General features: G+C 43.8%; 2 protein-coding genes across 5 annotated transcripts; one reads left to right on the top strand and one right to left on the bottom strand.

Moving 5' to 3' along the window:
• The first annotated feature begins 1,511 nt into the window (after nt 1-1,511).
• Nucleotides 1,512-3,419, top strand: LOC4324540 (xylan glycosyltransferase MUCI21). Its single transcript, XM_015775017.3, has one exon. The coding sequence runs from the start codon at nt 1,574-1,576 to the stop codon at nt 3,182-3,184; it is 1,611 nt and encodes a 536-aa protein (XP_015630503.1). The 5' UTR covers nt 1,512-1,573; the 3' UTR covers nt 3,185-3,419.
• A 1,902-nt stretch (nt 3,420-5,321) lies between these two features.
• LOC4324539 (protein LNK2) lies at nt 5,322-11,537 on the bottom strand. 4 transcript variants are annotated; one of them, XM_066310247.1, is made up of 11 exons: nt 11,124-11,537; nt 9,536-9,905; nt 9,250-9,367; nt 9,039-9,144; nt 8,847-8,939; nt 8,672-8,767; nt 7,374-8,096; nt 7,105-7,253; nt 5,943-6,085; nt 5,745-5,831; nt 5,322-5,639 (listed from the first exon to the last, which is right to left on the bottom strand). In XM_066310247.1, exons 1-10 carry the CDS (start codon nt 11,499-11,501, stop codon nt 5,746-5,748), a joined length of 2,262 nt encoding a protein of 753 aa, XP_066166344.1. In that variant the 5' UTR covers nt 11,502-11,537; the 3' UTR covers nt 5,322-5,639; nt 5,745. The 4 variants fall into 4 exon arrangements, with proteins under 4 accessions (XP_066166344.1, XP_015621062.1, XP_066166346.1 ...); XM_015765576.3 differs by having other exon boundaries at nt 5,322-5,831; XM_066310249.1 differs by lacking the exon at nt 8,672-8,767.
• Between the last annotated feature and the right edge of the window lie 2,053 nt (nt 11,538-13,590).

The raw sequence follows: 13,590 nt of genomic DNA, 5'->3' as shown, positions 1-13,590 counted from the left end.
ATGGTTTAGTCCATCCTAGGACATTTCGTCATCTTTGCTACTAGTATATTCTTTCAAAAGAAAAATCTTTGCTGTATTCCAGAAACCAAGTAATGGTCAGATTGATGCGCAGCAAGTATATAAAAATAAAAGGCAATAGTCTCCTGTTCTTATTTAGCTCATAGTATTTTTTTATCGTTGTTTTGTTTTACTCACACGTAGGAATAGAAATGGCCCCCTTTTCTATTTCGAAAGTTCAGCGGCAGGACTGGGAAGCAATAACCGAACCGAACTTCCCTGGCAGAAAAGAAAGGAAACTGGTTTCTCGAAAAGAAAAAAAGAAAGAAAAGGGAAGTACTATAGCAGTAGTAATATCATCTCCAATTCGTTCCCTTCTGTTCTCAAAAAGCAAAAAAAATCGTTCCCTTGCTCCATCACCTCACCCCTAAATGGAACCACATGTAGTATTCGGAGGAGGGGGTTGGGAACCCCTCCTACCAGGCACGCAAAACGAAGTTCATTTTATTGCATAATTAATTAAGTTTTAACTATTTTTTTAAAAAAATAGATTAATATGATTTTTTTAAAGATAACTTTCATATAAAATTTTTTTATATAAATCACGTCATTTAGCAGTTTGAAAAATATACGCGTGGAAAACCAATGGGGCAAGAAGTAGCGTCAATGCGTGATACAGTCCCAGACGCACAAAACAGCTACAGTGCAACATGGACTGTAGACAGCTAAGGTGGTGTTTACATCCAGGGACTTAACTTTAGTCCCTGTCTTTAGACACTAATTTAGAGTATTAAATATAGACTACTTACAAAACTAATTACATAAATAAAAGCTAATTCACGAGACAAATTTTTTAAGCCTAATTAATCTATAATTAGAGAATGTTTACTGTAGCATCACATAGGCTAATCATGGATTAATTAGGCTCATTAGATTCGTCTTGCAAATTAGTCCAAGATTATGGATGGGTTTTATTAATAGTCTACGTTTAATATTTATAATTAATTTTCAAACATCCGATGTGATAGGGACTTAAAAGTTTTAGTCTCATCTAAACAGGGCCTAATACTCGCACGCACGCATTCCCATGCTGCCCACAAAAAAACGATTGGAAAGCACGCGCAAACGTTTCCATCCCGTGGGATGCTTCCAACCAACGGCAGCAGCAAGCTGCAGCCGCCAACCCAACGTCCCAACCCACGCGACGCGACGCACGCAGGCAGGCAGGTTCGTTCGGTGCCACCACCCACCACACGCCGCTGCGTTCCAGTGCCAGTCCATCTCCAGTGGTCAGCGGCGCAGCCAATTTCCCTTCCCCCGCAAGCTATAGCCACCCTGACCGAAACGCGGTTTTTATTAGCGGGGGAATGCCAATTCCTTCCTCACGCCTTCCCCCCACCCACATTTAGACTCTACGAGACACACCATCACGCCACCGAGTGGTACTAGCCTCTTTGCACGGCAACTCGGAGCGAAAAGCTCTTTTTACCTCATCTTCTCCTCTTGTTCGTCTTGCTCTGTTTCTTTCTTGTTCTCTCCTGGACTTGTGGTCGGAGGTGGGATTGATTTGGGTGACATGGTGCAACACCATAGGGCCACCCTCCTGCTGCACCAGCAGCAGAGGAAAGGGGATGCGACGGCAGAGGAGGGGCAGCAGCTGGTGGCCGAGGAAGGAGCCGGCAAGATGAAGGAGCTCCGGCGCCGGCTCGTGGACTACGCGTGCCACCACCGGAAGCACGGCCACGACGCGCTGCTGCGGATGCTCGCGGGGTTCGCGCTTGTCTCCTGCCTGCTGCTGCTGCTGCCAGGGAGCCCTTTCTCAGCCGCGGTCGACGACCTGCTGCAGATGGGGAGGACGCGCCTGGACGACGAGACGCCGCCGCCGCCGCCGTGCGCGGCCGTGTCCAACGGCACCATCTGCTGCGACCGCACCGCCATGCGTACGGACGTGTGCATCATGCGCGGGGACGTCCGGACGGAGGCCGCTTCCAATTCTCTCTTCTTGCTCGTGCCGCCGCCGGACAATTCCACCGCCGCCGCTGGCCGGGACGAGCGCATCCGCCCTTACACCCGGAAGTGGGAGTCCAGCATCATGAGCACCATCGACGAGCTCCGGCTCCGTGCCGTGCCCGAGGGGGGTGCGGCGCCGGCTAGCTGCGACGTCCGGCACGACGTCCCAGCCGTCGTGTTCTCCACCGGCGGGTACACCGGCAATGTGTACCACGAGTTCAATGACGGCATAATCCCGCTCTACATCACCGCGCGCCAGTACAACAAGAAGGTGGTGTTCGTCATGCTCGAGTACCACGACTGGTGGATGACCAAGTACGGCCACATCGTCGAGCAGCTCTCCGATTACGCGCCTATCGACTTCACCAACGACCGCCGCACCCACTGCTTCCCGGAGGCCGTCGTTGGGCTGCGCATCCACGACGAGCTCGCCATCGACGCCGCACGAATGCCGGGCAACCGTACCATCCAGGACTTCCGTCGGATGCTCGACGACGCATACCGCGGCCGCATACAGATGATCATCGAGGAGGAGGAGAAGGCCGCGGCGGTGGCCTTGGGGACGCCGACCCAAGGCAGCATCAGGAAGAAGAGCGCGCTCAAGGACGACAAGCCACGACTGGTGATCGTGTCACGGAACGGGTCGCGCGCGATCGAGAACGAGGCCGAGCTGGTGCGTGCAGCTGCTGGCGCCGGGTTCCGCGTCGCCGTGCTCCAGCCTCGTCAGGATACGGAGCTCGCCAAGATGTACCGTGCTCTGAACGCATCGGACGTCATGGTGGGCGTGCACGGCGCGGCCATGACGCACTTCCTCTTCATGCGGCCGGGCTCCGTCTTCATCCAGGTCGTTCCGCTCGGCACCGACTGGGCCGCCGAGACATACTACGGCGAGCCGGCGCGGCGGCTCGGGCTGCGGTACATGCCGTACAAGATCAAGCCGGCGGAGAGCTCGCTGTACCGGCAGTACGCCAAGGATGACGCGGTGCTCACCGACCCGGACACCGTGAACGCCAAGGGGTGGCAGGTCACCAAGAAGGTTTACCTCGATGGCCAGAACGTGCGGCTGGACATGGTACGGTTCCGTCGCCGGCTGCGCGACGCGTACGACCACTGGGCGGAGCTGAGGAGGCGCCACAACGCGGACAGTACTGAGACGGAACAGCGGAAACCATGGTAGGAGTAGGAGTAGCATGGTCTCCTACCGAGTTCTTTTGATTAATTCTTTCTCTTTTTGACACATATACATGGTTAATTCAAATACTGTATAGAGAAATTCAGGGAGATAGTTGCTTTACATGCCACCAGTTTGATGGGATGAGTGACACTTGTTAATGGACTACAGCTGTTAATGTACATACTCATAAATTGGTAACAGGAGCAAAAACAAACGCAGGTACAAAGGTTTTTGTGTAGTAGATGTCTTCACAAATTACACGTTCGGTAATTTGCAAAATTGCATATAAGGAAGGATGTGTGCTTTTTCAAATAAAGGGAGGAGCTATATATATATATATATATATATATATATATATATATATATATATATATATATATATATATATATATATATATATATATATATATATATATATATATATATATATATATATATATTCGGAATTGCTAAAGCTATGTCGACAGAAAATCTAACCACAAATCTTGTAAATTTTGGATCACTGGATGTGCTTCACAATTCATGTTCTTCTTCACCAACTCCGGCGACCACCTCTTCTTCTCCGGCACCAGCGAACCCGAACTCCAGTAGAGGGCCAACGAATTAGGGTCCCGGGGTGGGGTGGGGGTGGGAAGAGGGGGGGAGGGGGAGGGGGAAGAGGGGGGAGTTTGCCGGCTTTAGAGGGATGGCCGTAGGAGGCGGCAGGCTGGAGGACGGCGGTGGGCCGGCGTTGGTGGAGGGGGCATCTCGCCGCCGACTGCTCAAGGAGGAAGGAGGGGGGGAGGGGGAGGAGGCTGGTCGGGGGGGGGCCTCGCCGGCGCCGTTGACGCCCTCTGTCCAGCCGGCAAGGCGGGCGGCGGCGCAGAGGGGCGGTGGCTGCCAGCTGGACAGCGGCGCAGAGGGGCGGTGGCAGCGGGAGTTCATGCGAGGGACGAGAGGAGTGGTGGCGGCGTGATCTGGATAGGGAGGAGAAGAGGAGTTAGGGTTAAAGGGTCTGCTCGAATCTTAAAGCATATCTAATAGTCCAAAATTTGAAAGATAGGAGGTGGAATTTTCTATCAACAGATATGTAGATAGTCCCATATTTTTTGCTGTCCTGTTTTGTTTCCATATGGTGCTATATTTTTTACTAAAAAATAGTCGGCATTCATATACTCCCTCCATCTACAAAAGTTACACCTATTTCACATTTGAGTTTTTCCAAATAAGTTGTTCCTATTTATAATCTTTAATTCTTTATGCATTCAAGACTTAAATGAAGAGATAAATTAAATGTTTTATTCGAACTCAAGGAGTCATCTAAATATTCATTGGTTGTATGCTTGCATTCACTCCTTAATTTTGTAACATCCAAGATGATTTAATTTCTCCTTGGTCTTGGTATCAAAAGTAATATGTGTAACTTTTGTGGATAGAGGGAGTATATTGTAAATTTCTAAATTACATATGTAATTTTAGTGTATTTACAATGTAAGTCTCAAAATTACATATATAAGTTCCAAAATTAGATATGTAAGTTTAAAATTACATATGTAATTAGTATGTAATTATAATATACTCCCTCCATCCCAGAATATAATAAGTTTTATGGTTGGACACGGTTATTAAGAAAGTAGGTAGTAGAAGTGAGTGGTAGAGGATTGTGATTGGATGAATAGTGGAGGTAGGTGGGAAAAGTGAATGGTGGAGGGTTCTGATTGGTTGGGAAGAGAATGTTGATGGAGAAATTGTTATATTTCGAGACAAATTTTAAGTGCTAAAAGTTATTATATTTTGAGACAGAGGAAGTAAGTACGATGTGATTAGTACGAGTAATTTATCCGTTAATAATATCAGCATGTACGCTAGAAACAAAACAGAACAGCAGAAAATATAGTTTAATCTTCGAGTGAAAGCAAATACTAGCCCCACATCTTGGAGATAATTGGACCGAGCAAAAATCGACTGCAACCGGTTGAAAAAAATGGCGACACAATTTTAGCAATGCCAATTCGAAAAATACCCCACCTATGAATGCCAAGTCGTTAGCGCCGACACATGCAAAAGATGTGTCATCAAATAGTTCCGTTAGAATGACAAAGTTCTTTCGAGCTTAGCGACCAACACATAGCACATGAATGTTATGGAGTGGAACAGGACATTTTCTGGGGAATAAGATCGAGGAATTTCCAACGACAAAAGTATTTCTAGAGCCAAATGTTCGCTCTCTTTCAGTGAACTCTAACATACACACCCAAAGTGTCACCTCGGCATGAATCCAGTCTAAACTGTACAGTGTTGTTTTTTTTTTTTTTTTTGGGATATGACACAAGGCACTAGGATGGTGAAACTGATACAGCAGGATACATCACGTAATGATCTCTGACAGTGGAGGTGATCAGCGGACTGGCAATGGCCATCTTTAGAGGCAGCTAACCATGTTGATGTTGAGCAATTCATTGGTCCCCTGCCACATACTCTAAGGAGAAACACCAGCCATTCGCAGAGAAATTGGGCCATCAGATACACAAAGAATTATGATCTCACTGGTCTTTGAGCAAAATCTTCCATTAATACATCTTACATTACAGTGAAGGCTGCAGTGTCATTTCTTGCCCATTCTGGTGATTTTCTGATGGTCCCCCAGGTGCGTCTGTAGGAATCTTCGAATCTGCACAGTGTTGTAAATCCCAAGCATCATGTTAGTTCATTGTGTATACATACCTAACGATGGCATATTCAGACTAGTTAACCAACAAATATATTATAAACACACACACACCAGGTTCAGTTGGCAATGGAGTTGAGGATTTGATCTCTTCTTTTGCAGGTGTTGAAACCTTTGAACAAGGCTTATGAAACAGTAAATGTGCCACAATGCGGTCGATTGGATTTGTGTTTGTTTCTGCTTCACTTGCTGGAGATCTGGGATTGTATCAATCAAGAATTTGTCACTGAAAAAAAATATACCTATTGTACTCATATATACGCAACGGCAGCTAGCTACTTGCAAGCAGCAAAAAGATGGTATAAATAAGATGAATTGGTACGAGGTAGAAATTGCAGATCTTCAACTACTTGCTGGATGATGAAGGAATTTCAGAGCTTCTTGGCTAGGGTTGTGTTTATTTTTTTGGAGAGATTTTCAGAATCTTTTCGTACAAGGCTGCACATTCCAGCTACAACCAAAATGTCAGGGGAACCTTCAGCTGTTCCCTCCAACCAGTACAACAAAAAAACTAGCATTGGATCCATAGTATCCTTTTACTAAGGATGAACTAACAAATAAAATCTTAAAAGAAATGAGAAACCCCAACAAAACAAAGATGTTGAAACTTTTGATTACTTAATTTCAATATTTTATCCTATTCAATTTCAAATATCATTGGGTAAATATGATATGATAGGACAATTCACAATATTAGAACTGTTATCCTAGTTTAATTAGATAGAAGTACACAAACATGATGCCATTCAGATCATTATCCCCTGTTGTGCCCGATGTACTGTTGATGACTGGAACATAATTTTATTCCTAAATGTACAATCGTTCAACTTAGGAGTATCTTGATCTAAAATAGCAATATTACTTATATACTCCCTCCATCCAAAAGTCTTAAGCATATTTTTTTTTTGGTTTTACCAAATGAGATGATCATATTTGCAGTTTCAATGTGCTAAATTAAATTGTTGATCAGAGCCCAAGAAACCATCTTAATACTCATTGGTTGCATGCATGCATATAGTTCCTTGATTTTGTTACATGGGGGATGAGTTATATTCTTCTTGGTTTTGGTGAAAAAAGAAATATGCTTAGACTTTTAATGGAGGGAGTATTGCAATATTGCATTATGTACAGTAAAGCAACGCATTACTACTAGCAGTGTCCAAATGCGAGGATGGTAATACTTAATGGAACCATTATGGCATGAAGCAAAGCATACCTTCTTTTAGATGTGTCTTCTGAAACTTCATCATCATCTTTATTACTCTTGTTAGCACTACTTCTGTCACTAGTAATTTGTCTCTCTGAGACACTATGGGCCAAACGGAGTAAACTGTCTCGAATACAACGCCGAGTTCTGGTATCCAACTGTGTAAAGAAGAAAATATGGTCAATTAATTTATCTTGAAATAAGCCCTGCAACAGATATGGTCTTACATGGCATAAAAAAATCAATGTAAAAATCTGAAGAAATACTAAATAAGCTACCTTCGCAAGAGCATCTTGAAGCTGATAATATATTTTTTCTTCTATAAAGGGGTCATCAGGAATCCCAGAACTCTTCTGAATCTCTTCATGGCCAGTTGGAATCAGCTCTAGTGAGAAAACTTTATTTGCATTATCATCTATGACAACAGAACTCCCTAAGGAATCTGGATTTTTGCTCTTTGGTGAGTACGCTTGAGGTACCATGGTATCGCTGCCAGAACCATCTTGACCAAACTGCTGCTGCTGCTGCTGAATAGCTATCAGTGCTTGCATTTGCTGTCGACGCCTAAGCTTTTCAATCTTTTCTTGGGGTGTCATCATCAATGGTCTTGATGGTATATCTTGTGACTTTTCTGCGGAACTTGACTGTTTTGGGGAATCTATTGAAGTTCGGTAATTTGTAGTAGCTGGCTTTGTTTGATGGCTTTCAGCCTGAACATTTGACATCAGAGGAATGCCAGGAAATTGATATGAAGGATATCCATAGTCAGGGAAAATAAACTGATTAGCCTGCTGAAGTTGTCCCATGTTCTTGTTATCATGTAATAGCAAGTATTGAGGAGTCTGAAGGGGTTGCGCAGGGGCTTTGGCCAATGAATGCGAACTGGCTGGTCGATGCTGTCCTTGGTTCTGGGAGAAGCCACTTGTACTATTGGACATTTTACTTTTGCCTCTTTCTTCTGTTCTTCTCCGTGACCTCACTGACTTCTTCTGCACATCTCCCTACATGGAGAAGCATATTTGTGTTCAGAAACATATTTACATTTAGTTAGGAAGAGAGCAAACTTGTTCCCTACAAGTCAGATAAACTAATCAATATTCAACTGCATCTCAAATCTTAATTTGAAAAATTGACATTTATAATGAAAAAGGTAGATAAACATGACAACCTCCAATAGAAACAAAAAAAAAGGAGTATCATAAATCACAAGAGTATCATATAATGAATGTATGTTGGTCATTATGATGCCTCACAGTGCTTAATTTACTGGAACCTTAAAAGACATCACAAAGTTATAGCTGAAACTGTCAGAAAGGACTTTGATTTATAATTAAATCAGTTTAGATGGCTTCCTGGATTTAAAATACATGCTAATGAAGAATTCGGTAAAACAAAAAACTAATTCGAAATGAACAGCTGTCCTTCAAACTTATTACCCTAAATGTAAACACTCTTATATGAGGGATCAGAACAATGAAAACAACCTCAGGACATATTTTAGTGTATCACTATAACAAAATGTGGGAGATGGATTTCATTCATAAAAGTTGATAGGATGCATCACATGGCTGACTACCTCCTTTGGAAACTGATTTGGTTTTCCAGAATATTCATTATTCAGATGATTTTTATGCTCAGCTTGCTCTCCAGATTTAGCATTAGCGTCTACTACCTGCCAAAAATGAATAACAGGAGTAGCCAAGAAGTAACTGCTAATTATGACACATAAATGCATGCATTTAGACATTTACCTTGCTTTCTTGTTCGGTAGTTCCACCAGATGTTTCATTAATCAGAAGCGAAGATCCATGATCAGAAGATAGTTGTTTATTCAGTGGTATATGCTGTGGAACCATCAAGTAAATAGTATAGATAAAAAATAGTTCAAAATTATGGAAAGAGATGAAAATTCACAGTGGAAGATTATTAATGTATCGACATACTGGAAAGGGGATTGATTGTACAGTAGTATCCACCAGATCTGAAGATGCTGAGAGAAAATTACTGCCATCAGCAACCATCTCATTACCAAATATGGAGTCACCATTGCTGTAGACAATAACATCATGTGATGAGTTTATTCAATTGTAACATGTGATGATTTTATTAATTCATAAGATTTCAGGGAAAACCTCTTCCAGTGTCTGATATTACCTAAATAAGCGGTCAAAATCATCAAAATCTCCGATATTACCCCAGTCACAATCAAGGAAGCTGTTACTCTTTTCTTCATGATCATTACCAAACACTTCAGTTTCACCATCCAGCTGCACTGTACATGGGTTAACAAAAGCTATATAATTTGCTCACAAATTATGTCACCTCTTCTTTTACATAAATGGTATCCTTTTTTCCATGCATCAACATGCTTATAGATTAGCTGTTATGAAAATGAAGCAGGAATAAAATCCACACGCAGCAGTAATAGGATGAAACAAACCTGTTGTGTTTCCTGTGACCTTCTCTAAACTAGGTGCAGAACTGAAATCCAAATATGTAGATGCTATATTATCATCGCTGTAGTTTCTATCAAGTGTGGCATTCAAAGAAGGCAAGTCAGGCCAGGATTCAACGTCAAGTTGTGTAGCTGAATAATGTTCACTAGCCTGAGAGGCAGGCTGCTTTTCCAAAACTGGAAACTCAGTTTGACCACTTGAACTTCGTTCAGTAAGGCCAGGAATATTATCAGTTTCTTCATCATTCTTCTTCTGGTCTCCAACACTTACTAATGCACTATCCTCTGTATCCTTAGGGTAAGGCACAATATGGTCTTCATTCTCATTGAACTCAGCCCATATTGCATCTCCCACCTGCAATTCAAACGATAATCTGAAAATACTCTGAGGAAATTTAAGCAGAGTCTCATTGTCAAATTATTTTGAAACAATTTACGGAGCCATCGTTTCGCTTATTCGCGGAATAAGCGAAACGCGCGAATAAGTGAAACGGCGTATTTGCAAATGAAAAGTAATTTGTGAATAAAACTGTTATATACGTGTTCTTAGCGATCTAAAAGAAAAGGCTGAAAAATAAATTTTGATGAAAAAACCTCAAAATCAGCTCCAAATTTAAGGTTGAAAATTCAAATTTTAGCTGATAAGCATAAGCATAAGCGAAAAGATGAGGTCCTAAAGGAGAACACACATGAATATACCCTACAATATAAATTCAATTGTATAGTAGAATAAATAATGTGTAAAATTAGAGTGCAAGATTCCTATCATGGTTCTCTATTCATAATCGAGAGTGATATGAGATTATACAATTTAGGTCACTAAACCGAAACTATTAAGCCACAACGTTTTAATTCATATGGGTAGGCCTGCTGTCTGAATCATGAATTTTTGATAAAAAGAAGACCATTTTTCATAATCAATCCAATCCATTTTACATTACCCAAAGAGTGACCTACTATAAGAGAACTTTAATACACCAAATGACATAAGTATCAGAGTATGATCCTACTTCTAATAATTCACAACAGAAACACTGTAACTTGAAGTTATCAGCGTCCAGCAGCCGTCACGTGAATTCAAAAATATATAACCTTGGTTCACAATACTGCTATGTAGAGAAGACTAACGATAGAAGTCAGATTGGCAGCACTCCCGTGGAGTCGCAAAAGATTATTGGGACATCCACCACCCGTCGACGCAATAGACAATTCTACAAGTTACATAACTTCCAATTTAGTGTAACCTTACCTTATGAGACCTAGCACAACCCAACCGCACGCGGTAGCATCTAAATGCCCACAAGACTCTCTCTGCTAGGTGAGCCTCCTTGGAAATAATCCTATCATCCTCGCTCGCTCGCTCACAATCATCAGCTGCTTCTTCGAGCACTAAAATCCCCTAGAAATGAGAAGGCGGAAAAGCAATATCCCCTTACCAGACCACCACATATAAACTAGCTTCGCGCGGTACACGTGCTCGCACAGCAAAGCAGATCCAGCCGCCACAGCATCCGCGGCACGAAACTACAGCTAAGAAAAGCAAAGGGAAGGACGGATTTCCTCTGCGGCGCACCTGCTGCTGGTCGTCGTTCCACTCGAACATCCTCCTCAGGTGGCGGCCGCCGCTGGCGCCGCACCCGAACGAGAGCCCGATACGCGCTGCCCCCCGGGTCCCGACGGTTGCATCTCCAGCCACGGCAAAAGGGAAGGGCAGAAAATCCTCCAATTCGGTGACGCGGCGGAGAATCGCGTTGCGCTTGCTCGCTTCTCCTCCTCCTCCACTCGCGACCTGTGTTGTCGTCGTCTGCGCTTCCCTCTCCCCCCTCTCCCTCTCTCCTCTCCCTTCCCACCCACCGAGAGGAGTCCAGGGAGGGGCGGACGCGTGGTGCAAGATGATTGGGCGGGCGGTCGGGGTTGAGGTGCGGGAGGGCCACGTGTGGAGGGGGCGCATCTCGGGTAGTGGCGGAGATGGCTCGATCAAATGCCGCTCGTTGATTGGCTACTGCGGGACTTAGCGGGTTAACGGGCGGGGCTTAGCGGGCTGGGCCGCGTCGACTCGTGGGGGTCGCTTTTCATGGCTTGTTGGGCGGGCCGCCACGGGCAAAACGTAGGACCAGAGATCACTAAGCTTTGGTCATATTAGCGACTCCATATCACCGCAAGTCGTTTAGGTATTCAATCATGTTTGTCTACTGGTTAAAAAAAACTTATCAATAACCATTAGTAAAGTACAAGTCTAGTTGTGGGTTTTGTATCCAACGATTGACCATCTGTATTATTAGAAAATTTTTATGATTATTAGTATTTTTATTGTTATTCTTTGTGTGATTTATTTTTTAAAATTTTTTTATAGATTTTTCAAATAAGACGAACGATTAAATATTGGATATAGAAACTCACCACTGTACTTAGGGTGCGCTCGTCTGTGTTTATTGTAGTATCGAATTAAATCTGAGTGTAATCAGTACTGTAGGCTGTTAGTAGTAAATATGGTGGGTGGCTGAATAGTAGGTAGCAAGGCTGGATGGAGTTTGATGCCGGTTGGAGTAGCTCCTTGAGATTGCCGACGGAGCAGTGATGCAAGCGACGTGACGGGACGGGCAGGGCTGTCAGTAGCAGGCAGCACTAAAGGCGCTGCAGCCGCTGCTGTTGGTGTCGGCTTGACTTGGGAGAGGGTGGGGCTTTTCCTCCTTGCTCAGATAGGCCTGCGCGCATGGAGCCGACAGTGATAGGCGCACAAAAAAAGAAGTAATGTGATCAGCAGGATGATTAGTTGTAGATTAATGTACACAATTAATTGCTCGATAAAATTCTAATGAATGTGAAATGCGTGATTAACAATACCAAAGTTCACATAGATAGCAATATAATAGCGTTATACAAATTCGAGTAGAACAACAGGACAGTTGTTTCTCGTACCGAGAACACACATAAAATAGGCTAACTTGAGAAAGACATGAGCAAGGAATACAAATTTATTAAGGATAGAAAGTGATGCAGGACTAATTGTTGTAAACTTTCAATCACGTCACGAACAGCTCTCATCCCCGCGGCACTATTCCGTGCGTCATACCAATTGCGCAGCAGTGGTGCCTGTGGGATGGGCGGGTACCTGTTGTACAACCGGTTCTGTGTCATGAAATGGGGGTCTGCACTGTCGAGCCTGAAGTTGTGGAGAGCAAAAACGCAGTGTATGATCTTCGTTTGGGTGTGGCCTAGGGAAAAGAGGTATCTCCCTAAGAATCCTACACTGACTCTTCATAACTCCAAAAGCTCTCTCAACTGAAGTACGCAGGGAGGAGTGCATATAGTTGAATGTTTCTTCCCTCCCTTGCGATTGACCAGCAAATTCATTCAAATGGTAGCGTACATGCGGGTACGGTGGCAAGAAACCGCACTGGCAAGCGTACCCAGAATCCACTAGTAGATATTTACCTAGACAGTGAACATGAGAAATTTCAGATGAAAATTGCATGAGGGAGTAATATGATGGTGTTGTGTACTAACTGGATTAAAAAAACCGTCAACATTGGTACTTACCCCATGGCAGCCTTGGAAAACTATGGGGATAGTTCCGGATAGCTTCTGTGAGCACCCGCTGGTCGTGCACAGCTCCAAGCCATCCGGCATCTGCAAATATAACACGATCGTCCCATCCAATTACAACTAATACATTCCTTGATGTGATATGGTGACGATTGCGGTGCAAATTAGCTTCTTCAACTGCAACATGAACTGGGATGTGGGTCCCGTCTGCAGCTCCTGCATCCCCAGCAAAAGGCAAGAAATTTTCATCTTGCGCAACACGGTTATGCACTCTTCGAAAACTAGGATCCACAGGCTTGTTGATATCAGCTGCCATGGAGTAAACTGCATGGTCAACAGACACTCTCCTACCAAGGTCAACAGACATCATCAGCGAAGATCAAACATACGACAACGAAATCGGTTAAGAATTTCACTTACCTGCTGGCAGGCAGCTTCAACGTCCTCCTCTTTGGAGGAGGAGCCAGACTACCTGTATCCCGCGTAAGATAGCA

The sequence above is a fragment of the Oryza sativa genome, chromosome 1 (genome assembly GCF_034140825.1).
Source record: "Oryza sativa Japonica Group chromosome 1, ASM3414082v1".
Taxonomy (NCBI): domain Eukaryota; kingdom Viridiplantae; phylum Streptophyta; class Magnoliopsida; order Poales; family Poaceae; genus Oryza; species Oryza sativa.
Note: the sequence above shows the minus strand (reverse complement) of the source record. Positions and strands in the feature narration are given on the sequence as shown.